At 37.0% G+C, this 27,948-nt stretch overlaps 1 protein-coding gene across 2 annotated transcripts in view; it reads right to left on the minus strand.

Annotated features, from left to right (window-relative positions):
* Positions 1-211: 211 nt before the first annotated feature.
* The window catches only part of ELAPOR2 (endosome-lysosome associated apoptosis and autophagy regulator family member 2), a 203,285-nt gene continuing 175,548 nt past the window's right edge, over positions 212-27,948 (minus strand). The window contains exons 19-22 of one of the 2 annotated variants that reach the window (XM_072653231.1): positions 13,821-13,947; positions 8,140-8,318; positions 6,913-7,078; positions 212-2,988 (exon numbers count right to left, since the gene is read on the minus strand). In XM_072653231.1, the coding sequence (XP_072509332.1) occupies positions 2,929-2,988; positions 6,913-7,078; positions 8,140-8,318; positions 13,821-13,947 (532 nt within the window). In that variant the 3' untranslated portion in view covers positions 212-2,928. Of the gene's footprint in view, positions 2,989-6,912; positions 7,079-8,139; positions 8,319-13,820; positions 13,948-27,948 lie in introns of those variants that run through there. The other variant, XM_072653232.1, reaches the window with a different exon arrangement.

A 27,948-nucleotide genomic window follows, 5' to 3' on the forward strand; every position in this document is an offset into this window, starting at 1 on the left:
TTTTAGGATCCTTGCAGATACGCATTATAATGCCTGTATATAATCAATTCTTCCATTGGTATCTTAAGGGTAGATACACAGCCATCCAGAAACAACTATTTTTCTTTGAGATGAAAAAGGTTACTAAGTTACACAAATATATTACAATATTTGTTTAATCCCAGTGGGAATGTGATTACTCGTAACCAAATACAAAAAGGCAACACAGTGATAAAATGTAGTCTATTTAATCAAGTGAACACATAAACTGCTCCATATTATTAGGTGGCATAAAACAATTTATCCATAGAAGACATTCTCTCATGTAGTGGAAGATCACTTTAAATACATTTTGGCAGAGTGCTAGAAGACATTATAGGCGACAGCTGGTTTAGTGAAGTATTTAAGGCTTCAGAACCACGCCTTTTATGAAATCCTCTTTCTCTACCATTTGAGGAAAAAATAATAAGGAATAACAATGTCCATTAAAAGTCACTGTGGCACAATTAACTACTTTATGCCTTCCAATATTCCATTAAGCTTTGCACAGCCCAGACATAAAACTTCAATGAACTCGACAGCCAAAGTTGGTCTTCATGTTTTCTTTATAATGCTTCTTCAGGTGTATCTCTTCAGGGCTCAGGATAATGTGGCATAAAATGATAGATTGTTGGGAACCATAAGTAAAAGACAGCTCTTCTACCAAAGATGGCACCGAGCTGACAAAACGCTACTTTATATCTAAAATTAGAAGTAAAATAAATAAGAACTCCTCCACATCAACTACATTGTGAGATAGTTCGTTAAAATTTAAGGCATTTTTGACATGTCAGAGATTCGAGTCCAGTGACAAGAGGAAAAAGGAGACACCTGGAAGCAAATCCCAATTATTTCTATGGCTTGGAACACACATGTAGAGCACAGCCAAGGATGGAGAGAAAGGTGACAGGTGATTTTGTGGAATCTTCTTGTCTCTGTCTATTCTTGCAGAACACTGCTGCATTCACAACTGCATGTTGCAGCTTTGCCAGTAATCAGAAAGGGCAGACTTCAAATACATTTTCCATCTATTGTCTGAATTTTGATCAGAAGAGGAGAAAATGATCTCCAGTTCTCCATAATTAGTTGGATAAGAATCAGGATTTTTTAAAATCTTCTTTATAAAAGATCCAAGAACTAAAATCATAAATATATTTATACTCAGTGAATGACTCCATCCCTGAATACCACACATGAAAGATGGAATGACAGCAAACTCAATGAACAGAAGTACATGAAGAAGAACATAATTACACATAAAAAATGAACATACAATCAACAATATCATGGTGCAAAATCCCACATGTATCCAGATATAATCAAGCATGTATTTTGCTCCCTGTCCCATCCCACCCTCCAAAAAAGCATTACCCACTGAATCCAAAACTATAAACTGTGATATTCTAAGAATGTGAAATACCTGGGGCAAGAAAATGAATAATAAGTTCCCTCTCCCCTCACTTACTTTGCTTCTTTCAGCCAATAATAATGCCCTGCCTCAGTTGAAATAAATCTCTTCCAATGTACTTCTATTGATTAGAACCATGCTAAGCACCCCAAGATACTCAATGTCCCAGTGCCCAGTCACTCTAAAAAAATTATTTTGTGGCAAATTAGCCAATTCCTGCATCATTCAAACATCTGTTCTTAATAAGTCACAAGCCTAAATCTCGGTAGCAATAATAATTATAGAAAAAAATCACCAAATCACCTTTGATTTAAAATGGCAATAATGAAATTCCCTTTCCTGCCCAGAATACAACAACTTTCTTTCCAAAAGTCATAAACTTTTTTTCAAATCTGGATGTTGGTTTATTGACTGAAGAAACTTCTCCAAACAAAAATCACAGATCGCAACATCCCAAAAAAGCCAACACATGCCTTGAGAACTGGACTTTACATGAAGCAGGAGGATAAGTAGTCTATCTCACTTTTCCAAAGAGCCCAAAACAATGCTAATAACTGTGAAATTAGCTGTCTAGGTTAAACTTACACCTTTTGATAAGCTATCTTTTGCATTTCTCCACTTGATATGATAATCCATCTCACTTCATTTTTTCCTCACTTAAACCTCTATTTAAAAAGTTTTGAATAGTTTGGCTTCCATGTTAATAGAGGGAATGGTTGACTTCACAAGATGTTAAGCATCCTGGTTGCTTCTCATCTTCTTCCAAAGGTACACTCACTGTCTTTTCTATCGAGTCCTTCCTTAAAGATTACCATATTATCTAAGTTCCACCTGGAATGGAATTTCTGAAAAGAACACACATTCAGATACCCCAGGCACCTGGAGACCCTATTCTTTCCAAAAGGGTGCTAACTTGCACTTCTGAAATCAAAAGTGAAAGCTCTCTGCAAGAATGAAAATGCAAGTTCTTAAGTCTCAAGCACTGCTTAATATTTTGAAGGGAAATTATATTTTGAAACAATGGGAGGGATAAAAAAAAATTGGGACTAAAAGCTTGAGTCTTCCAAAAGAATAAAGGAAACCATTCATATGATTGCACATGCATGCACACATATGTACACGCACGCACACACACATGATAATTCTCATACAAGTTATAAGAAATGAAGTTACCAATTAGTTAAATGGCATGCATCAGCAGTGCACTGATGGGCTTTAAACTTGGTTTTCAGTTACGTATATACATAAATATCTCTTTCCTGAGTTGAACTTCACCATCAGCTTGGCCACCAAACTGTTTGCTTTCCTTTTTGGCAAGGTACTTGACCACACGATAAGGCAACCAGACAACCAGAAGGCTCCAACCTTCTTTTTTCAACAGTCCAGTATTTCTCACAGGTATCACCAACAGTCCTGGACACCAAGATGGGCTCTAAGATGTGGTCCTTTTAAATTAGAAAGCAGGTTTCTTTGTTCCTTTGTCCAAAGGCAGAGCTGTCTCTTCATATATTGGGGGATCTTGAGGATTTCAGCTGAACAGATTCAAAATGATCTTCTTTTTCCTTCCAAAAAAAAAACACAGAAAAATAAATTAACAAAATCCTAGTGATTTTAGAATCCTCAATGCAGAGGGCCAGAAGGGCTACTACAGATCATTATTCAGTAATAAATAGAAATGAAAACTCACTCACTTAAGATGGAAACCAAAATCTTTTGGAAAACAGAAACCACCAAACTGAGAACTGAAGCAGGTCACTTTTAATACCTCTGTGCTAATTTAATATGGATAGGCTGGATCTGTGATTTCATTGGCATAGGGAAAGCCCAGCATAGCAAATTCCTTCTACCAATGCAAATCCACATCTTTTCCTTAACTTAGGGTCTTAGAGAATTACCTAGAACACTGGATGATTAATAGAATTGTCCAAGGTTACAAAGCCATGATCAAGTCACTTAACCTTTCTGGATCTAATAATAAGCAAAAAGTAACTGAAAGAAATCAGATATCTTCTAGGTAACATGATCTCAATCAAGAAAGCGAAAAAGCAGAAATTATCTAAAAGAGAGTGCCAATAAAAATCCAAAAGATCATTTAGATTCACTGATTTGTTAAAATAATATTTTGGTTTCAGGACATATTAAGAAACACGTATTTTAGTATTTATAGGAAATAAATCACAATTAATTAGGTTGACTATTAAACCCTAGAAATATATCTTTGTCAGAATTTAATTTATTAGAAAATAAATTCTAGGCTTTTCCCCTCTTTAACCAAGGAGATGACAAATCAAAGAGAAGAGATTAAACATGGTTGCGTTGGGCAAGCTGGTCTTTCTTCCCTTCCAACCTTGTTCCTGACTTCTGAAAATGGGATTCCAAGGGGCCCCTGCCAAGGGCTCCTGGACTCTCCTAGCTTTAGAGTGATTATCAATAGTAACTGTTGCTGTTTCCCACCCAGTCTGATGTCTTTGTTTTCTTGACCTCCTTAAAGGGGCCATGCCCTGGCTACTTCTTAAACAGAGCGTTGCCTCAGGCTAAGTGAGTACCTGCAAAGACCTAAAGGCCCCAAGGTCTCCCAGTGCATCCTGGGTCATCTCCAGTCATCCTGAGGAATATCAGGTCTCTGGATTCAGATGGCTCTGGAGGAGAAATGAGGCTGGTGACCTGCACAGCCCTCCCTCACTCAAAACAAAGTCAAGTGCAAGTCATGTCATCGTTTCTCTGATGGCATGGTCTTCTTTGGCAACAAAGGACAAACATGATGAAATCCATGTAATATTGGCAGGAAAACATTTGTGTTGAAAAGATGACTCTTTGTACCAGGGAGTTGCATGGGACTATTAAAAGTACTGAATGATTTTTCAAATAAAATTCCCCTTGAAGTCTTTTCTTCTATCAAATCTTGACCCAAACTCATTGTCAATCTACAGTGACTATACCAGATTTATGTACTAACTAAATGTACTGGCCATAAAACTGAATGCCACAACATTTTCCATTTTTGGAGTCTTTAATGCAAGGATTCCTAGGCTAATCTAAGCAATCTTCTAAGCAATAATGGAACTTATTGATGAGGCTTTGCAATAGTCATGGACTTGATACAGTCATCTGTTTATGCGAAACATTGTCATCTATAGGAAATCCAAATTCCATCTAGTCTTGGCACAGGACATCCTCCATGACAACATCAAATACCTTTGGTGAACATTCATTTTTATCCTTGCTTTACACTTCAGCTGATGTTAATAATCAGATAGTCTTTAAATAAAGTTATATTTGTGGTTGCATTTCTCAAAGAAATGTGTGATTTTAATCTATGCATGAGAAATTCTTTGTTGAACATTTAATATTTTATTATGCATTACAAATTCTTTTTTTGTAAATCAACAAACAATAAACAGCATGATACTGTATTCTCTGCAGATTTTAACCAGTTGTGTGATTTTAAAGATGTGGTTGGCTACAGAGAATGTTATGCAAAAATCTGACTGACATAATGCACTGTTGATAGGGTTATGAACTGACCCAATAATTCTGTCAAACCACTCATAATTATGCTAGTAAAGTCACTAAACAGTTCACACATTTTGATCAAGCCATGCCACAAAAATATTTATAATATCACCTTTTACAGTAGCCAAAAAATGGAAACAAAGTAAGTTTCCATCTATTGAGGAATGGCTGAACAAATTTTATATTTAACATATAAATGTAATGCAATATTATTGCACTCTAAGAAATAATATGGAGAATTTGAAGAAACTTGGGAAAACTTGTACAAACTGAATCAGAAAGGAGAGAAAAACCCAGAGAGCATATTATAGGATGCCCAATTATAGGATGGAAAAGAAGGCAACACTGAAAAGCTTCAACCCTCTGATCAATGAATAAAGACTACTGACTCAATCACTAAAAATGAAACCTTCCCTATTCTAGACACTTAGTGAACTATAAATGAAAAATGAGACATACATCGTCAGATATGGCCAAAGTGGTAGTTCATTGCACTTAATTTAACTACTTTTTTATAAGGAGTGACTTGGAGGAGAGGTTAAGAAATGACAGCAGGGCAAATAGAAGTGTCAATGAAAAACTGTTTTAAAAAATCTACCTGGTTCCCTTCTATGTTTTCATCAATAAACACATCTATCATCTTTAGAAAGATTTTATAAAGTAGACACATGAGCCAGGAGTTATTGATGTTCTATAAATCACTTTGTGGGGGTATTAATATTGTCTTTCATCTTTCTATTCCTCTCATGCCTTCCTTTCCCTGGGGTGTTTTGTAGGATCACCCTTCAGTGCTTTTAGTACCCCCAGCATAGATTTTCTCAATGTATATTTGATCCTCCTAACTTAATCATTTTAAGGGCTATTTTTCCTTTTTATCTCATTAATTGATCATTATCACTGATGACAGATTACTATAGAAACATTGACAGGTTGATTTCATTTCTTATCTAATTGTTGCTCTCCTGCCAGTTTTACACTAGAACACTCTTGAGATACGACCAGATTGAATCTTAGGCCAAATTGTCTGTTGACTGGTTTTGACTTCCATGGCTTTTTGCTATTTTATAAGTCAATACTACACATTATCCTATGTCATCCTTCATGACAGCATTTTAGAAATTAGATGAGGGGATGTTAAAATGGGTAATATCCAATAGACAATAGTCATAAGCCAAATAAACATCTTGGAAAACTGCCCTTAACTGACACTTCCTTTGGCTGCTATTTCTGTTCTTCTTTCAAGGAGATCAAGTATTTGCTGGCTAAGGAAGCACCTGGATTTTTTGACCACCTTCTCCTGGTGACTTAGTATAGCAACTAAACTTCTGCAAAAAGTCGTGATTGTCATGGGTATTATTTTTATCTTTTTTTTTTTCATTTCCCACTTTAGGTATTAACGACTCATTTCAAGTGGCAAGGCTGAAGCTTGTGTAATTGATTAAAATATCTGGTTCTCACCAGACACCATTCTTCTAGTTGGATGTTGATTTTTTATCTTTGCTTGACGTAGCTGATCTGACTGCACAGAGATAGCTGATTAAGATATGACTCACATATCAGTAACATTTTCTGTCTGTTACAATATAGTCAATTTAATCTCTTCAAAAATACTGTTCAGTGTTTTTCATAACCAGTAACTTTGTATTCTCTTCTGGAAAACAAGTATTTGTGCTGTATTGATACAAGACTTTGAAACTGTCCACCAACCTTCAGCCTCTTTAGTTTCACAAACCTGCAAGTAACTTTTTCAACATTATTTTTATGTGCACATGATTATCTTTAATTACTCATCAGTTTAGAATGGCTTTAGTCTGCTCATACAGAACAATCTTGTTTTGTAAAAGAAGAGAAAATTTTGCAGTGAAGATAGAGCTTAATTTAGGAGCAATCTGCCTCAATGCCAAATATATGGACCTCTGGGGTCGCAGGTCTACAAATATGCAGCAGAGCTAAGTGCAAATTCTGCTTCTCACCTTTGTTGCCAAGGATTTGAGTTTCCCCAGGAGTGTCTGTTTATTGGAATATACAACTTCCTCTTCATTATCTTCCCCTTCCATGATAGCACAGCTATCTGCAGCTGGAAGCTCACACTCTTTTGCATTAGCTGTCATTACCAATTTGGAATATTTATATTCCAGCCTAAAGAGTAAAGAAGAGAAAAACAGCAATTAGGGTTTTAAATCCTAGTTAAGAGTCACTTATTTTAGGTAACCATTTCCCAACTTAACTGCTCCAATAAGTAAATTCCTTCCACCCACTCAAATATTCATCTTTCTACACAAAGCACTATTACAGTCTTTCCTTCCAATGGCTAGACACACAAACTTTTAAGACTGATCTGTAAATGTAACAGTTATTCTGTATTGATTGATTTTCCAAACTGTTGGGCATTTGCAAAACAGAGACATAACACTAAAACCTGAATATGTTTCTTGAATTTGGGGGTGGGACAGGAGGAAGAGTGTATATTTATAAGGACTCCCATGATTTAGTCAGTATGAATGAGACAAGAAGAGATAAGAAAAGGGAGACAGAACCTGTGGGTCTATTTACATCATCCACTATACCTGATACTTCCCATTTCCACCAACATTATATCAGTCACTTCAAAGGAGTCAAGAGATTTAACATTATTATAAAGGCAGAATTCTGAGGGTAAATAATCAAGCAACAAGCATTGCTGCTAGTCTGTGCCAAGTACTGTTCTAGAGCTACAAAGATATAAACAAAATAGTCCCTGTCCTCAAACTCACATTCTATTGGGAGAAATAAATTCTATTTCTGCCATTATACTTAGTGAACTTCACAATTCTGACTACTAAAATGATGAGACAATAGAAGAGACAAAATGATAACATAATGTGAAAAGAATTGAATCAGCTCTCAAAAAAACTGGATCTAATAGACCTCCCATTAGCTAATTAGTGTGACCTTGAACAAATAAATTAATCCCTCTAGACCCTAAGATCCTCATCTTAAAAAAAAGGAGATAAGCCAGGTAATTTCTAAGGATCTTCCAGCACTCAAGTTCTTTAATCTCGTCCTACGATTTACAGGCAAAATGATGCCTTTTGTTTGCTATATAGGAGGGTTTCTCTGCATTTTTCACAAGAGACTTCTGGATGCTAAAGAACTGTTAGTTTTCATAAACTAGACACAACCTACAGTGTATCACTCTAAGAAGAATTATGGGTACTCACTTTTGATTCTTTTTCCAGAAGTAGCAGGTCAAAGCCACAAGTAAAACTGCTGTAAAAGCACCTACGCCAGCTCCCACTTTTAACCAAAAGTCAACTGTTTCACATGTGGTCAATCTTTTCTCTGGCAAGGAAACCCCTTTAATACATTGCTTTGGTTCATTCCATACATATAAGGTTTCCTAAAAAAAAAAATGAAAGCAGATTACTGATTCCATTAAGTTGGACAAGTTCAGAAAACATTTCTAACGGTCCCATGAGCATTGTATTGTTCTAGACACTAAGAATACAAAGATGAAGAAAACAGCATAATAATTCCCCTTAACAATTTTATAATCTAGTATGTGACATGAGGAACTATATTTTAATATTGATGTTGCATGAAGCTATAAAGTAAGTTGGTAACTGACTATTCAGAATCACAATGGATACGTAGATAGTCAGCCTATATAGAGTACCTCATAAGAGATTAGGGCTCATTAATTTTGCATGCTTCCCCCAACAGGGTTCCATTTATTAGTAGTACTGATGTGTGAAGACTACTTCTCAAAATAGACATCTGAACTCAAGGCAGATCACCTAAGTCCCATAGACTTAATCCAGAAAAATCCTTGAGTTCACCAGGACAGATAATTACCAAGAAATACACAAGTAACTAACATTTTCTACTCCAGAACTACACAAAAATTCATCCAAGAGCTCCCGAAAAACATCAGCACACCCATGAACAGAATATTTATAGCCTGCAAACAGTTGTACCTATCTTGAGACAGCAAGCCTGGAAAACTCTCTAAAGAAAACCCCAAGATAGTGAGAAAGGTCCAGGGGAGGGATCATGGTAGACTGGGGCAAGTGTTGGGGACATGACAGAATATAAGAGCATATACAATGCCGTAGTATTCAGATTGGAACAGGCCCAGGGGCTCTGAGGTCCCTAATGTTCTGACCTGAGACTCCAGAGAAGACCCTGAATATTCAGAGCATTCTGAACCTCAAAGATCCAGTGGGGATGGAGAGGGGCAATCCCTAGAAGGTGGAAGTCAACGAAGGAATTGATGTGAACAAGAACAACATATCACTCCACTCTAAAGGGCAACAAGGGTGGACCCTGGTCCAGGCACAAAGCCCCATTTTAGGAGCTGGAGGGATAAGTAAATCAAAGAAAATACTCACTAACATTTTTAAAATTATAAAACAAAAATCTAACATCATAACATATATAAGTAGAGACTCAAAAGAAAAAAATATTTTTCACAAAGACTACATGAATACTATAAAAAATTAAAAAAACTAAAGCCTAAAATAAAATCTCTTGGGAAAATAATTTGAAGAATAAATAGCTCAAAAGAAAAAGCAGAGAATACTACCTGAGCAATACAATTTCTAGATATTAGAACAAAATCAGAATATTAAGAAAATGCAAGATGTTCAATATCAAAAATCTAAAAAATACCAAAAAAAAGAATGAGAAATAACTTAAGAATTGTTGGGCTCCCTGAAAATCAAGATTCAAAAAAAGAAAGAAAGCTGTAACACTATATGTCAAGAAATCTTGAATTAAACTCCCCAAAACTTATTAGAACCAGAAGACAAAGTAAAGAGAAAGAATCCACTGACAAGCTCCTAAAAGAAAACCCTAAAGTTGCGTCGATGTCAAGGAAGTAGTCCAAGTACCACAGAACTACGGTCAAGGTCATGTAAAACTTAGTAGCTTCTACTAAAAACCAGAGGGGATCATAGAATACAACAATGAAGGATAGCTTACCCTGTAAAATCGAGTGTCATCCATTTGGTGGCACCGGGAATTTTTAACAGAACAGGACTTTCAAACATTCCTGATTTTTTAAAAAAATACCAGAACTAAGTAGAAACTCTGAAATATAAATGCAAGAGTCCAGAGAACCTTAGTAGAAAACTAAATTCATCCAAACATTTTAAAGGATTTGCATGATGATCTAGTGCTAAAATTTTTAATACAGGGGGGAAAAAAGTAAGGTACCTCCAGAACTGTAATGTCTCCAAAGTGGACTGAAGAAGTAAAACAAGAAAAATAAAGGTCGTGGGGGTATATTGATTCTGTCCTAAGTGTTTTAATAGGATAAAGTGAATGGGCATGATACTTGCTATTTCTTATAACTAGGATGGGTGAAAAGAACCTGGAGGAAGACATAAGGTCTTGAGCATCATACGAGCATTGCTCTTCTCTGAAATGGACAACGGAAGGCTAAATACATGCATAAAGTACAGTGTAGAAATATATCAAGCACAACATGTAAACAAGGAGGGGTGGGGAAAGAGGAGTTAAGAACAAGCAGAATATCCAAGAAGGAAAAGTTACAAGCAAAACTGACATCTTGAGGATTAAAAAGAAAGAAGAAAAGAAATTAAAATGCAAGGGGGAAGAGACCTTAGATTGTCTTAGACAACTGGGGAACAGTAGAACAAATTGTGCTATACGGATGTCATAGAATATTATGTCATGAAAAACAACGGAAGATGATTTTAGAGAGTCCCATATAACATGATCTGATGCAGACTGAAATGAACAAAATCAGAGAAATTCATACAGGAACAACATTGTAAAGAAAACTTCGAAAAACACAGCAATGACCAGCCATGTCTCTAGCAGCATGTTTCCTCTATCCTGATAGAGAAATGATGTATACAAGCTATAAAGACATACATTTGTAGAAACAGATTAGTTTCAATTGACTATGTTTTTTGTCACAAAGATTTTTTTAACCTTTCTCTCAATTAATTGGAAAGTAGCAATAGTGACACTAAAAAAGAGGACCATTGTAACATTTTTTAAGCACAGAAGAGAAGGGAGTTCAAGTTGAAGCAAAGACAAGCAGGATGGTTGTTAAAGAAATGTACAAGACTCATTATTTACTGTTTTTTTAAAAAAAGGAAGCAGTAGGAAATAGAGATTCATAAGTTCAAAGAGAATTCTTTTGTATTCTTCTGTATGTATGGAAATGTTCTTTTTTGATGTCTAAGTTCATAAAAAAAAAATTTTAAAAGAGAAGTAAACAATTACAAAGGCTCATTGATGTCTAATAGGATCTTAATAATGTTGTTACTTACACCAAAAAGAAAACACCACCACCCCAAAATAAAAATACACATGAGGAGAAATATTTTCCCAGGAATTTTACTAATCTATCCACATTCCCTTACTCAATTCTCTTTACGATTAGCTGCACACATTTTTAAGCTGATCACATTGGCGGATAACTCATTGGAACTAGGCAAATAATCTACAGCTATGAAACACAGAAAAATAAATGGCCAACCTGTGGTTCGAACTTTACAGCACAGTACTAATAAAGATTAACATTTGGGTGCTTTGATATATCCAAAATCCAATGATATGGGTACTCCCTATTCCAATATTTTAGATCCTGGTTTAGGTTTTAATGTCTCAGAGTGAGTGTAAATAGCACTTGTTGCTGTTCTGGACAGGAAGTCTGAGGGTCTTCCCCTCTCGGACTGATTCTTTTGTGAAGGTAAATGAGGCCATTTTTTTTTCAATTCTTACCTAGCCTTTAATCACTGAATAGGCATTGCTTTAGACAAACTGAGTCCTGGGGAAGACCTTAGCTTAAAAAGACCAAGATCTCCCACTGTATCCTGGGCCATTGCCAATTGTCTTGACTTCCATCCTGCTACTGGACTCTAATGACCCTGGTAGAGAGTGAGGCTGATGACTTTGCATAGCTCTGCCTCACTTCAATTCAATTCACTTGTAAGTCAAGACATCATCCTCTTGGTCTTACTGATCCTCTTTGAGAATAAAGAAAGAACAACAACAATTTTAGATTCCAAATGGAATCTAGAGTGACTCTTGTCCATCATACTATAAATTCCACCATCAGTTAAATTGTCTTAGGAAATTATGATAGTCTGAAAATAATGGAGGTAAGAACCTCTGACAGAGAGACCAAGAGCTGGAAAGGACCTGAGAGATCATTTAACTAAGGCTTTTATTCTACTCTTGAGGAAATTAAGTCTGAGAGACTGAAGAGAAAATGACAGAGAAAACATCAAAAGTTTCCAGTTTCAAGAGTCAACAATTTGTTTAAATGGGTTAGGATGCCTCAATTGCACATCATGGCCCCATATTTTTTACTCTACTAATCTGATATTTTATTTTCTCTGAGAAGTTGTCATCAGGCTATACAAAGATGGGGGATTCTGGAATTCCCTCAAATCACTAAATAGTTACAAGATATTAACACTGTCACCTTTTGAGATATCATTTAGGGTTTATCATGTCTGGTGCCTCTTGAATCTTTTCTTGAAGAAAATATTCATGATACAAAAGCATGATGATTCTGTATAGTCTATATGCCTTTGACCTGTCTTATTTCCTACTGCTGAACCATGTTTTTCCCAACATATTTTTTGGCATCCTGTCTTATGCACACTTTTTGAAATAAAGTCACTAGATATTAAAGTGTATGTCATTCATTTTGGGGGGTCTTAAGTTCCTTGTATAATTTCTGTGTTTCCTTATTCTCTATAACAGATGTTCCCACATCTGTTGGCTTCAAGTATTCTCATGTTGATCTTTTTCCTTATCATGAATACTGCAACATGTGCTGACCAATTTACTCATGAAATTATGCCTTTGAATGCATAATAAAACCACTGCCATCAACTCTTTAATTTGCTTTTACAACAAGAACCTGTGAGCCATATCTTCTTGCAGATTTAACTTCCTTTTGTCTTCTGGTTTCATTTATAGGAAGAAGATTAAGATTGATTTGATTCAGATCTTCTTATAGGATGTCCATTGGCTAGCCCCAGGACAAAGGTCTCACATTCTGAGAACCAACAGCCATGCTAATTTTTATAGACTGTTGAAAAAGTATGACTTTTGGTGGAATCTGCTCTCTTTCCTCCCACTGCCACCATCACTTGGTACAAAATGTCTCAAGATAATTCACTGTGTTTTTTTCTTATGGTTTTTGTTTTTTCCATCTTTATAAGCAAAACATTCCCTCCAGTGAAATGGTCACTAAAATGTATTAACTTGGACTATTGCCCTCAGATCCAATTTTCAAATAGCCAACACTGACCATAATCATGGAGATAACAACTGATGGAAGGCAAGTAACCCAAAAAGCCCATGATTTTTATTCATTCACCTACCGGGAGAGGATGAATCAATATAGGTATATATGTGAGCATGTACTTTTTTTTCCTTCATAGACCACTCCCTTAAGACAGAATACTAAAAATGCCAGCCTATACTATCTTCAAAGGAACATTAAATAATGTTAGGCATACTAATTGGGTCAGGTCAGTCCCTTATCTTAATTTAATTAATCATACAACTGTATCATGCAAGTCACACTTCATTTTAATGACATTAATGTCTACCCAATGGCAGTAAAAATATATCATTATTGTTCTAGTGTCAGAATTCTTTTTCCTCTCCTAGTACCTACCTCTGCTACCTCAGAACATCAGATATTCTGTAGCTAAAGCAACACATGTTACTTTAAACATGTATTCAAGTCACATTCGGTTATGAATAAGCTTGAACCCAATTGTTAAAGCAGGAAACTACATCTTCAAAAAAACAAATGCATCCTAATGCTTAGGTTGGTCCTACAACACAGAGGCCCCTGAGCAGACTTCCTTGACTACTCCAGTGGCATTACTGAATCCCATACCTGAAATCCTCTCTTACAGGCTCCCTCGATCTCATGATAGTCATGCTCTGTACACAAAGGACAAGCTTCGGCACTCTCCCACAGGAAATAGAATGTGCAGCCATCACAGGTGCCTGCTGGACATGTGCTGAAGAAGAGAGAGACAGTTTCTGTAGGATATTATATGAACAGACTTGTATTCAATTTGCAGGCATTTATTAAGCATCTATTGTATTCAAGGCACCATGCAAGGTACTAGGACACAGAAACAAAAATAAAATAGCCCCTGACTTCAAAGTCTTCACTGCACCAATTTTTTAGATGAATCACCTTAGGCATAGATAGGAGAAGGAAAGTTGATGAGTTCAATTTGGGGATACGTGGAATTTAAGATCCAAGCAGAAACGTCCATTGGGTAATTCAATATGTATATATTAATAATGAATCAAGTGACTCCACCAGGGTTGCACACACACACACACACACACACACACACACACACAGGATGAATGAGATTGCCAAGGAAGAGCATGCCAAGAGAAAAGAGAAGAGTTTATATATAACTAAGAAGAGGATGAAGATGTACTAGAAAACTGAGAAGAAACGTTTAGAACAGGAGAGGGGAACCTGAGGCCTCAAGGCTTTGACTGAATGTCAAAGGACCTCACTTGAGGACTTAGAGGGCCATATGTGGCTCCAAGGTCTCAGATTCTCCACCCCTGTTTAGACAAAGAAGAAAACAAGGGAATAGTGTTGTCATGGAATTCAAGGAAGAAAATATCTAGAATGCCCAAAGGATCAATAGAGTGATGTGATGCAAAGGAAACAAGAAACATGAGTACAGAAGAGAATCCACTGAATTTGGCAATAAGGAAGTCATTGGTAATGAGGGAAAAACAATTTTAATAAAAGGATGAGAAAAAAGTCAACTTGCCCCTTAAGCATGGGTAATGGTAATTTAAGGTTAATGGTAAGTGGGGGAAAGAGCTAAAGCTCTTCTCGGCCTATTAATAGGTCTCAATACATTTTGTTAATTTCTATTGAGGCGCTGGGTCAGAGGGTCTTGCCCTTCAGCTCTGAAAAGTGTCTACATATTCTGAGATGAGATTTTACTTTGGGACTTTCTCATTGGAAGTGTTTGTTTGGCCAGATGAGACTCTGGGTAGTCATTAAGGAGCCCCCTGGCTTTGCAAACCCAGGTGTTGGTGCTTCTCTCTCTGGTAACTACTACTAAGCAATCCATTCACTGATCTCTGATAAGCTCCCTGTTACACTACTTACAGCAGTTTTTCAAAACGTTTTCCTTATACCCTATAGCCCCTTCTCTTTTTGTCCTTGTCTCCTACTTCAGTGAGAAAATTAAGATCACCTGTGATAGGTTATCTTATATCTCCTCTTTTGCATCTTATCCCTTCTCTATGTTTTTGCCCAAATCTCTTTCCTCAAATTCCAGAGGATTCTTTGCAAAAACTAACTACTTTTCTCGTGCTCTCTTTTCTCCATTCATTTCTGTCTCCTTTGGGATTTTGTCTGTTGATCTGTGATGTATGTATTGCTTATGGTCAGACAGCTGAATGTCCTTTCTGTTGGTTTTTATTTCTCTGTATTTTCTCTCAAGTTCAGGGTGCTGACTTTTTCCCCTGAACTAAGTGAACGATATATGTGCTTGGTTAAAGTAGATTGTTGACTCTTCAAAAATTGCTTTCCTTTGAGAAAAGCAGATCTAAGAACCTGTACAGTAGTCCTTCCTGTGCATGCTGGGGTCCTTACTATTACAACATGGGAAATGAGAACATAGTAAGGAAGTAGAGACTAGTGAGGGCACTTACAGAAGCTCAGTCATGAAAGGAGAGAAAGGGGATAGATAGGTGCTTGAGTTCTCTCTTTGTTCTATGTTTCTGATTGTTTTCAGTCTCCTTTGAAGAAGACCATCATCCATATCATATATCTAAATGTAGGTTGATCCAAAGGCTCTGCCCCAGAGCTTCTCTTTCAGTAGCATGTGTGTCTGTGTGTATGTGCACATACACACACTATCTACCTATCTACACACACATATATCCAAATATACCTATATATTTACATATATACAAATATACATATAATATACACACTATATATGTGCATACATACACTATATATAGATATACACAAATACACATATACATATATATGTATATGTATATGTATATATATATATATATATATATATACACACATTCACATATTCCTCCATTTCTTATCTCCAGTGCCTTTGTTCCAACTCTTCCTCAAGTCAGGAATTTCTAGTTTCCTTCAAAGATCAGCTCAAGAGCCACCTTATATTTGAAGAACTTCCCACAACTACTAGGAATTTCTCCACCCCAAAATTATCTTGTATTTATTATGAATATGTGTATGTGTGTGTGTGTGTTTATACACATGCACACTGTGCCACTTTGATAGATTATAAACTCCTTGAGCACAGGGATTTTTTCACTTTTGTCTTTGTACCACCAACACATAGCTCAGTGTCTGGGAGGTAGTATTTAATAAATGTTTATTGATTAAGTCATTTATTGAATAATGAAAGGGTATCAAGGTAAAGAGAAGGGTTTGTTTGTGTTTTCAATTTTAGGATGGGAAGAACTAAGCATATTGTAGGTACTGAAGATGAGAGGATGAGAGGAAAGGGGAAAATAATCAGTAGAACAAAATCCCAAAGGAGACAGAAGTGAATGGAGAAAAAAGAGCCCCAGAAAAGCAGTTAGTTTTTGCAAAGAATCCTCTGGCCCAGTGATATTAGATATCAGGGATGTGTGATGCACTCAAGTATGACACTTAGAGACTTCTTCCAACAACTCTGAATAACTTGATAGTAGGAGAAAACTTAGATGGTCAAGAATTCACATACAAACTAAACCTCAACTAACAGAATATCCTGGTCCTCACTCAGATCTGTCACTGCTAATAATACTGCTTTGCTTTTGTTGTTTTAATTAATCATAGCTTTACAACATGGGCTATAATCAGTTGTTCAATTTTTCAATAAACACATTTATTCAGTCCTTATTATATGCAGGGCACAACTATGCTGGGCAAGATACTAATCAAGACACCTGGAATACAGTGATGAAAATGAAAAAATCTCTGTACTCAAGGAGTTTCCATTGTACTAGAAGTTGCCATAGGTCTTGAACAAGTGCGTTAGAATTATCCATTGTTGGAACAAAATTATATGGTAAATATAAAAAAAAAACATTATCAAGGTAGAAACAATAGTCAATCAAGGAAGCCTGGGATCCAATGATGGAAGGGTCCATGTTCTTGAAGTGACTGACTTCGATAACAATAAGGTCAAGATTGTGAAAGGAGGGAAATGAAGCCATGAAAGAGTGATCAACTGGGAAAGCAAAGAGAGACTTGAGAGATCAAAGGTCATGATGTGGGGAAGTGAAGTAAAGAAGTAGGAGAGAGAAACAGAGAAGGACAGGAATTAGGATCAAAAAAGGAAATTTAGGACTTCAAACCTTAGTGGTTCAAGAGGAGGGGAGGAAATTTTAAAAAGTAATCCCATGGATGAAAAGTATTATAATGATCTGTTTCCATTTGGCAGATAAAGGCTATTCAAAGTTAAATCATTTTTATCTTCAATTTGGATAACCAATTGACAACATTCTTTGAGGTCGTAATATTTCGTAATTATAAGAAGTGATTTTCACCTTAAAAAGCATTTTCATTGCATCCTTCCATCTCTATGTCTTTGTACTGATAGTCCTTAGCCCTAGAATCCCTCCTTCCTCACTTTCTAAAATCAGAGTCCTTCAAGACTCAACTTCAATGCTTCCTACTTCATGAGGTATTTTGTTCTCCAGAAGCTAGTCTCCTCCTCCTCCTGGCAGGTCATAACTACATGTAGTCTTCCCCATTAGAATGTAAGCTCCTCAAGAACAGGTACTTTTGGCTTTTGGTTTTCATCCCAAGTGTCTAATACAATATCTGGAGCATTTCACCATACGAGCTACACATGTCCCAAAAATTGGGAAAAAAATTCAATTGAAGGTCAAGGTTTGCTAGACAATTCCTCAGAAGATATATACAACCCATCACAAGGTCTGCATATAAAACCTTTAGAACTTGGTTTACACTCTATTGACATAACCTTCACATCAAGGTGAGAAATTAGCGTAAAACTTTAGCATTTAGAAAAATCAAAATGGTTGTCTACTATAGAAAAGCTAAAGTATAAATCTTAGGTTGATTGGTTTTTTAAAGAATTCAGCAACAGAAAAGTAGAATCTTATGTGATTAACATTACAAAGAGAATAGGTTAGAAGTTAGGAGACTGGATTGTCAACCCTGGTTCAGTTTCTAATCTACAATGTGACCCCAGGCAAGTCACAAATTCAGTGTCTCAGTTTTGTCATCTATTAATTGGAGAATCATATCTACCCCCCTAGACAAGGTCCTTTTGAGGATAAAATGGAACAACAGATGCAAAAATTTAAAAGCACAAAAGAAATGAAAAGGATGATCATAATCCTTTCTTATCCAAAAAGAAATGTGGTAACTGTAAGAGATTGCACAGAAAAAAAAATCAAAGGCTTTCTTTGATGTAATTTTTGAAGTTACAATTAAATGTCAAAATACTACAGTGATATGATGCCTTTCCTTGGCAAAGTTCACTTTTAATGAGACTCTGGAAATGAAAATAGCTTAACTTATGCTCAGTTATTTCATTCTACTAACATAATAAATTGTCCTCAGTGGAAATAAACCCAAGATGGGCAGGCATGACTGAATTAGCGTCTGCACTGCTGGAGAGAACAAGTACACCAATCAGTTCACAGATTCATTAACATACTGGCATAACTCAAGAATGTGTTTTCTATCTGAAATAAAGAAGCCTGCTCCCACGGTTATAATTTTGAAAATACAATCCAAACAAGGAAAGACTCTCTTACGGACTGATATAGGAAACCAAAAAAGAGCAGGAAGCTAGAGTAATGTCCACAATTTACAAGGATACTGAACACAACAAGAAAAACAGTGACTAAAAAAAAGAGTAAAAAAGAAAAGTGAGTTATGGCTAAATTGAGTAATTCCTGACTGTTTTTCCTCTGAATAGCTATACTTATTGTAAATAATAGGAAAAATTGCAGCTTCCAATCCAATTTCTTCTATAACTTCTCAAGAGAGGTTCCTAACACAGGGTACAAATACCTCCACAGGCATGAGAAGTTTGCCAAGCAAGTATGGGGAATATTTGAAAAGTAACCATATTGTCCCAATGAAATATTCCAAAGCTGTAAGTGTTGATGAAAAAATTTATGGATTGGAGAAAGAAATAAGAGTTAGAGTAGAAAAGGGAAATATCATTGTGATGCATTCAAAAAGTTTGAAAGAGATAGTTTGAGGAAATATTTTCTATTGACCAAAACCAAATGAATGAGGTTTGGACGTGAATTTTTTTTTAATTTTTAATTTTTTTTTAAGTTTTCAACATTCATTTTCACAAAATTTTGAGTTCCAAATTTTCTTCCCATCTCTCCCCTCCCCCCACCCCAAAACACCGAACATTCCAATTACTCCTATCACCAATCTGCCCTCCCTTCTAACATCCCTCCCTTCCCTTATCCCCATCTTCTCTTTTGTCCTGTAGGGCAAGATAAATTTCTATACCCCATTACTTGTATTTCTCATTTCCTAGTTGTATGCAAGAACAATACTCAACAGTTGTTCCTAAAACTTTGAGTTCCAACTTCTCTTCCTCCCTCCCTCCCCACCCATCCCCCCTGGGAAGGCAAGCAATTTAATATAGGCCATATCTGTGTAGTTTTGCAAATGACTTCCATAATAGTCGTGTTGTGTAAGACTAACTATATTTCCCTCCATCCTATTCTGCTCCCCATTTCTTCTACTCTCTCTTTTGACTCTGTCCCTCCCCAAGAGTGTTGACTTCTAATTGCTCCCTCCTCCCATTACCCTCCCTTTTATCATCCCCCCCACCCTGCTTATCCCCTTCTCCCCCACTTTCCTGTATTGTAAGATAGGTTTTCATACCAAAATGAGTGTGCATTTTACTCATTTCTTTAGTCGAATGTGATGAGAGTAAGCTTCATGTTTTTTCTCTCACCTCCCCCCTTTTTCTCTCCACTGAAAAGTCTTTTACTTGCCTCTTTTATGAGAGATAATTTGCCCCATTTCATTACTCCCTTTCTCCTCCCAACATATTTCTCTCTCACCCCTTAATTTCATTTTTTTAAGATATGATCCCATCCTATTTGACTCATCCTGTGCTCTCTGTGTGTGTGTGTGTGTGTGTGTGTGTGTGTGTGTGTGTGTGTGTGTGTGTAATCCCACCAACTACCCAGATACTGAAAAAAGTTTCAAGAGTTGCAAATATTGCCTTTCCATGTAGGAATGCAAACAGTTCAACTTTAGTAAGTACCTTATGATTTCTCTTTTCTGTTTATCTTTTCATACTTCTCCTGATTCTTGTGTTTGAAAGTCAAATTTTCTTTTCAGCTCTAGTCTTTTCATCAAGAATGCTTAAAAGTCCTCGATTTCATTGAAAGACCATTTTTTCCCCTGAAGTATCTCAGTTTTGCTGGGCAGGTGATTCTTGGTTTTAGTCCTAGTTCCTTTGACTTCTGGAATATCATATTCCATGCCCTTCAATCCCTTAATGTAGAAGCTGCTAGATCTTCTGTTATCCTGATTGTATTTCCACAATACTTGAATTGTTTCTTCTAGCTGCTTCCAATATTTTTCTCCTTGACCTGGGAACTCTGGAATTTGGCCACAATGCTCCTAGGAGTTTCTCTTTTTGGATCTCTTTCAGGAGGTGATTGGTGAATTCTTTCAATATTTATTCTGCCCCCTGGTTCTACAATATCAGGGCAGTTTTCCTTGATAATTTCATGAAAGATGATGTCTAGGCTCTTTTTTTAATCATGGCTTTCAGGTAGTCCCATAATTTTTAAATTGTCTCTCCTGGATCTATTTTCCAGGTCAGTTGTTTTTCCAATGAGATATTTCACATTATCTTCCATTTTCCCATTCTTTTGGTTTTGTTTGGTAATTTCTTGGTTTCTCATACACTCATTAGCCCCCATCTGATCCATTCTAATTTTTAAAGAACTATTTTCTTCAGTGAGTTTTTGAACCTCCTTTTCCATTTGGCTAATTCTGCTTTTTAAAGCATTCTTCTCCTCATTGGCTTTTTGAACCTCTTTTGCCAATTGAGTTAGCCTATTTTTAAAGGTGTCATTTTCTTCAGCATTTTTTTTGGTTGTCCTTTAGCAAGCTGTTGACATGCTTTTCATGATTTTCTTGCATCTCTCTCATTTTTCTTCCCAATTTTTCCTCCACCTCTCTTACTTGATTTTCAAAATCCTTTCTGAGCTCTTCCATGGCCTGAGACGACTGAATATTTATTTTGGATGTCTGGGATGCAGAAGCCTTGACTTTTATGTCTTTCCCTGATGGTAAGCATTGTTCTCCCTCATCCGAAAGGATGGAAGAAAATATCTGTTCACCAAGAAAGCAACTTTCTATAGTCTTATTTTTTTCCCTTTTTTGGGCATTTTCCCAACCAGTTACTTGACTTTTGGGTCCTTTGTCAAGAGTAGGGTATACTCTGGGGATCTGTAAGATCTCAGTTCCTCCCAAGTGGCACAATCAAACATGTACACTGGTCTTGGAGCAGAAAGAGATTTTTGTGCCCAGAATCTTAGCAGTTTCCTCTTTATAACCATCTGGTCTCCAGTTCCACCAAGCCAGCACTGGGGGGCTGAGATTCAGATAAGCTTTGGGGCAGGGCTACCATTCAGTGTGAGATAAGGATCAGCTGCCACAGGGCCTCTACACAGGGCTAAAGTAAGAATCAGTTGCTCAGTGCCCCCAGAGGTTTTACGCTCCAACAATGGATTTGGGCTGCTGTAGGGGCTGCTGTAGGAACTGCTGCTGCCTGCCAGATGTGGCCTCTGGGGCTGCTGCCTGAGGTTAGAGCTATGGGAAGGCCCTCTGCCCTTCTCTCTTCTTGGTTAGCTGAAAAAACCCTCTCACTAACCTTTGGTGCCTGTGAGTTGAGGGATCTGCAAACTGCTGCTACTGAGACTGGAGATTCCTCCCCCAAGCCCTGTTCATATCCTCCTCCCAGAGCCAAGCCACAACAAGGCCAAGACTGGGCTGGGCTCCAGTCTGAGACTGGTGCAACAGACATTTCTTGTCAGCCTTTCAGGTCACCCTGGCCTGGAAATCTCCTCCATTTGTTGTTCTGTGGCTTCTGCTGCTCTAGAAATTGTTGAGAGTCTTTCTTTACAAGTATTTTATGGGCTGTGGGGAGAGAGCTAACATATGTGTGTCTTTCTACTCTGCCATCTTGGCTCCACTCCCCTGGACATGAATTTTTTTTAATTGAAATACGAAAAAAAATCAAGAACAACAATCCAGTGAAAGATGAGCTAAGTGACCTTTGAAATAATTAGAAACTCTCATTTGACTTCATATCAATGAAGTTATAAATTTTTTGCTTAATCTTTAATGAAGCATATCCTATTCTTAGCAAACATATGCTTACAAGATTCTACTTTCATTTATAACATTTTATCTCTGTAAACCAAGATGGTCAATTCTGTCCAAATGTGTGTTATTACTATTATCTCAAGTCTTCCTACAAGTCAGGTATTATAGGCATAGATTTTCTAGAAATCCTAGGAGGCTAGACTGACTAGTAAGGGTAGATATTGTCTATTCAGTTCAGAGGATTTATTATCAACGCATGCTTCTCCTATCCAACATGTCCACATGGATGGGGGCATGGAGGCACATATAACTTTACTATCAAATTCTATTACCTTATTTGGCAACTTCACTGTCAGAATCAATCCTATTCCCATCATCCTGAGGCCTTATTTAGGGAAATGAGTAATAGCACCTCATCATAGAAAGGCTGGAGACATTACTATGCTAGGTTAACTGCCCAACCATGCTTATAGGTAACTCATCAAGCGGTAGATTTTCCCCAAGAGTTTTTAACCTTATTTGTGTCAGGCTCTCCTTCGAAAGTCTGCTGAAGTCTTTAGGTCCCTTCTCAAAATAATGCATTAAAAATGCATAAGATTACAAAGAGAACTAATTATATGGAATTACACTTATAAAAAATATATTTTTTTAAGTTCACAGACTTCAAATTAAGAGTCTCAGAACAGGCAGAGAGATAACAGGTTCCTAGGAACCTTCCAAGTTAGCAGAAATAAAACTATTAAACCAGCAAGAGCCAAATTAGAAACTCTAACGCACAAAATAGGCTTCAAATCATTTCTTTATATTCTAGCTATTACATGGCCCTCTCTACCCACTGTTCTTCTGCTATGTCCGTGAAAGCCTTGGCCTCCCTTCCCGACCCAACGTAGTACTTTGGGACAAAAGTCAAGTAATAACCATTCTTGGGAGCCACAGCCTTCCTGGTGTCCCCAGTTTTAATAGTACTATTTCCAGAGGCCTAGGGCCCAGGCTCAATGTCAATCTAGATTTGGTTCTTCCTATTCTGTCCTGCCCATTTGTGCAAGTCATATCCCCTCAAGAGAGAACCTGGCAGTTATAAGTGAAGTAGAGTAGAAACAGCATTTATATACTGTTTCCTAAATGTCAGGTAGCGTACCAAGTGTTCTACAATTGTATTATTTGTTCCTCACAACAAAACATTACTTCATTGTTTCTACCTGTGTGAGGTAGGTGCAATCATTATCCCATTTTATGGTCTTGAAAACTGAGGCATAAAGAGGTTAACTGACTTGCCCAGGGTCACATAGGTAGTAAGTATCTGAGGCCTACTTCAAGCCCAGGGCTTTATCCATTGTCCTAGCTACACTGGTATTGTAGATAAAATGGGAGTCATATTATCATGTTATAGGAAATAAGTTTTTCTCAAATTCCTTCCCACCTCCCCACTAGGAAGACTGCAAACCTATAGACCAGAAATTCCAAACACTATGCCTATCCCCCATTTTTCTATACACACAAATCCAAGGGGAATTAAGGCTCCAGCTTTGGCAAGTAGGTGACAAAATACATGGGGAGTTATATGGCCTCAGATACTAGCAAGGTGGCATTAGGCAAGTCATTTAACCACTTTGTGCATCAGTTTTTTCATCTGTATAATGGGGACAGTATCACCTACTTTCCAGAGTTGTTGAGGATAAAAATGATACAATATGGGTAAAGTACTTTCCCAACCTTAAAGTGCTATATAAACACTAGTTGTCATTTTAATTAGTGCTGTTGCTATCATCATCATCATCATTATCATCATCATCATCATCCATCATTCCTTGGGGTTGAGTTGTTGGTGAATGAAAGAAAAATCATCCAACTCACTTTATCGGCCCCCCATACCATGCTTCGTATTAAATACAAACATTCACCAAGATGTTAGGGGCCATAGACATCTTGCCCTAGAGTGTGTACGTGTGTATCTACCCACCCCATCCCCCTTTCTACCTCTTCTCTTGCTCTGGGAACATAGTCAGGAGAATGTTACCATTGATACTAAAAAGTATGAGATGCTCCACTGTCCAAGGCTACATGCACAGTTCCTGTGATTCCCCAGACAAAAACTCTGTTCCCTGGCCATTTCCTCCTTGAGTTGCCTTCTATTAAAAAATAAACTCAAAAGAGGCAGAGACCATCTTAAGATTCCTAAGGACAAGCACAGAACCTAGAATACAGTCAGTGTTAAATAAATGTTACACTTTCATTCAGTTTCTAATTGACCTTCAGTTCAATCACTTACATTGGATAGGTTATCAAATAAGAAAATATACCTAGTCTTTTGCAAACCTTAAACCCCAATATAAATGCTGGCTACTATTATAATTTTGCGTGTTTTTGTGTTTTCCTAATTCCGTTTTTCTTAATGAATTTCTAAGTCTTTGTGTTCCGAAACAGAGCCCTATTAATGGCTTAATACTTGCCAATAAAATAATAGAACAATAAACCTAGTCTCCTTTTTTACATATTATAAATTATTTTAAGTGACCCAGTTTGGTTTTGCTCTGGAAAGTCTCCCTAAGTCTTTGCACTTACTTGCCACCTGAGAAGGAGCTTTGTGAAAAGGAGACTTAGTTCAACTGATTCCCAACAAGTTTTGACTATGTTCTGGTGGCTGAGCTCCCTCTTGTGGTCTTAGAGTAGATAGCCTCAGGGGCTGAAATTGACACCAATTTTCTTTTTGACATTTAGGCCTTTTCCCCCAGGAAAAGTAGAATCTTTTACAGGATAGACCAGGAGGGCAGACAGGGTAATTGGGGGGGGCAGGGTGAAGGCCATTAAAGGACAAAAGACAAACCTATCTTTCTATTGGCACCAAAAAAAATTGTCTATTTCCAGACATCATCTCTTTGGGGACAGCAAGATTTTCCCTTCCATTAAGAGGACTTTTAGAAATCAGAATCTGGCTCAAAAAACAGTATGGTCTAGGTAATGATGATACAAGCTCAAAGTTGCAACAACTGAAACAACATCAGTGAAATATTAAAGGGGAATTATTCATTCCGGCCAAATTGGCCTACCTGGTTGTGTGCCTTTAAATTGCCTATGTTTAGAATACTTTCCCTCCTCACCCTTGCCCTTTGGAACCCCCAACTCCCTCCAAGGCTTCACACAATCTCTCCTCCTTACATAACCTTTCATGATTCCCTCAGTGTTACTCTATCTTTCCGTAACTAACACAATCACTTAGCATTTTGTATTCATGCCTTATCTATGAATATGATGTATACCCAGCACAATATACAGAGGCAAGCATTTATTGATTATTATGTATGTGTCAAGCACTACTACTTGCTTCACAAATATTGTCTCATTGGAGTCCCAGGACAACTCTGGGAGGTAGGTGCTGCTATTACCTCCATTTTACAGTTGAGGAAATCGAGGTAGAGAGAAGTGAGGTGATTTGCCCAGGATCACGTATCTAGTAAATGTGTGGAGCTGGATTTGAATTCAGTCTTTTCTGATTTCAAGCCCAGCACTTTATCCACTTTGTCATCTAGCTGCCTCATAAGCTTCCCGTAAGACGCTTGATGATAGAGAATAAAAATCACTTTGGTTTCTGTATGGAGCCACTCTACTCTACTCTACTTCACTTATAACTGCCAGGTTCTCTCTTGAGGGGATATGACTTGCACAAATGGGCAGGACAGAATAGGAAGAACCAAATCTAGATTGACATTGAGCCTGGGCCCTAGGCCTCTGGAAATAGTACTATTAAAACTGGGGACACCAGGAAGGCTGTGGCTCCCAACAATGCCCAACACAGCAGTCTTTTAATGCTTATTGATAAAGTGCGCATTCTTTTGCTGCAGGAATTTCTTAAGAGAATTACTTTTAATAGCAATCCTTTATCTAGAACCCAAATGCCCTACAGTACCTTCTGGTGTTTTTGGTGAGGAAAGCCAGCTTCCCTTAGATGAACAAATGAATGAATGACAAAAATATATATATTAAGCCCTCATTATGTGCCAAGTACTACAGATACAAATACAAAAAGCCAGGTACTCCATGTTCTCTAACAACTCACACACTTACTTAGAGAGACAATATGACTTAGGTGATACTGGAAGAAATATATAGACAAGCGATTTCTGAATCCAGTTTTATAACACAAAAAGGTTTTCAAAATCATCTCCAACACCATCGCAAAATTCTCAAAACAAAATTAATCTTAATTTTCTTTAATTTTTAAAGCAACTCTATCACTTTGAAGAAAGCAAAAGTGATGGAAAACTAACTAAAACTTAGTTGGTGTCATTATTCTCAAATAATTAAAAATGACTCAACCTGTAAGGATGAGAGGGTGGAGGCGAGCATTGTAATGTATGACTGTGTCATGTATGATTCTGTTGGGCTTAAACTGATCATTGACCTCTGGATTCCTGAAGTCATTTTTTTCAGTCACATCCAACTCTTTGTTACCCCACTTGGGGTTTGCTTGGTAGAGATGTTGGAGTGGTTTATCATTTCCTTCATCAGCTTATTTTACAGATGAGGTAACTGAGGCAAACAGGGTTAAGTGACTTGCCCAGGGTCACACAGTTATTACATGTCTGAAGCCAGATTTGATTTGTCGTCCTGACTCCAGGATCAGCACTCTATCCACTGCACTACCTAGCTACACCCTAAAGTTATTGATTTCACTCTAATGCCCATGAAACTGAAGCAAATTATTTTTCATCCCATAAGAAAAAACATCACCATCATTATAACACCACAATCATCAATCAGTTTGAGGAAATCTCACCTTCTAAAGTAGTGGTGTCAAATAGAATAGGGGCCACCAAAAGGGGGCCACTGAACATGATCCCTGGGCCACATATTATCTTAAGAAAAAAACACATGTTAATATCATCTATTCTCTATTATGGGCAGCTAGGTGGCTGAGTGGATAGAGTGCTAGGCCTGAAGGCAGAAAGACTCATCTTTCTGAGTTTAAATCCAGCCTCAAACAAGTACTAGCTGAGTGACCCTAGGCAAGTCACTTAATCCTGTTTGTCTCAGTTTCCTCACCTATAAAGTGAGCTGGAGAAGGAAAAGGATACTCTAGCATCTCTGACAAGAAAACTCCAAACAGGGTCATGAAGAGTCAGACACAACTGAAAAATGACAAAACAGTAACATTCTCTATTACAGTTTAATATATTTTGTTAAGAATTTCCCAATTATATTTTAATCTTTATTCTACAGAAAGCCTTTCTCGATCCCTCTAATTCTAGTGCCTTCCCTCTATTGACTATTCACTAGTTATCTTATATATAGTTTTTTTACATAGTTTGAAAGTTGTCTTCCCATTAGATTGTGAGCTCCTCAAAGGCAGAGACCTGTCTTTTGTCTTTTTGTGAATCCCCAGAATTTAACACAGTGTCTGGCACAAAGCAGGTCTTAATATTCATTGAATGCCTGACGTCTAAATAATTTGGAGGAATCGTGGTGTAAATTTCTTGTATGTCTAACTCAGTCTTCAAGAAACATGGAATTTTAGCATTAAAACATGTGTCTATATTCACATATATGTATCTATGCACACACAAGAAATACAGAATTTTAGCACTGAAACATGGATATAGATATATACGTGTATATATAGATATACACACAAGAAACATGGAGT

This window comes from Notamacropus eugenii, chromosome 3 (assembly GCF_028372415.1).
Source record: "Notamacropus eugenii isolate mMacEug1 chromosome 3, mMacEug1.pri_v2, whole genome shotgun sequence".
Lineage (NCBI taxonomy): Eukaryota > Metazoa > Chordata > Mammalia > Diprotodontia > Macropodidae > Notamacropus > Notamacropus eugenii.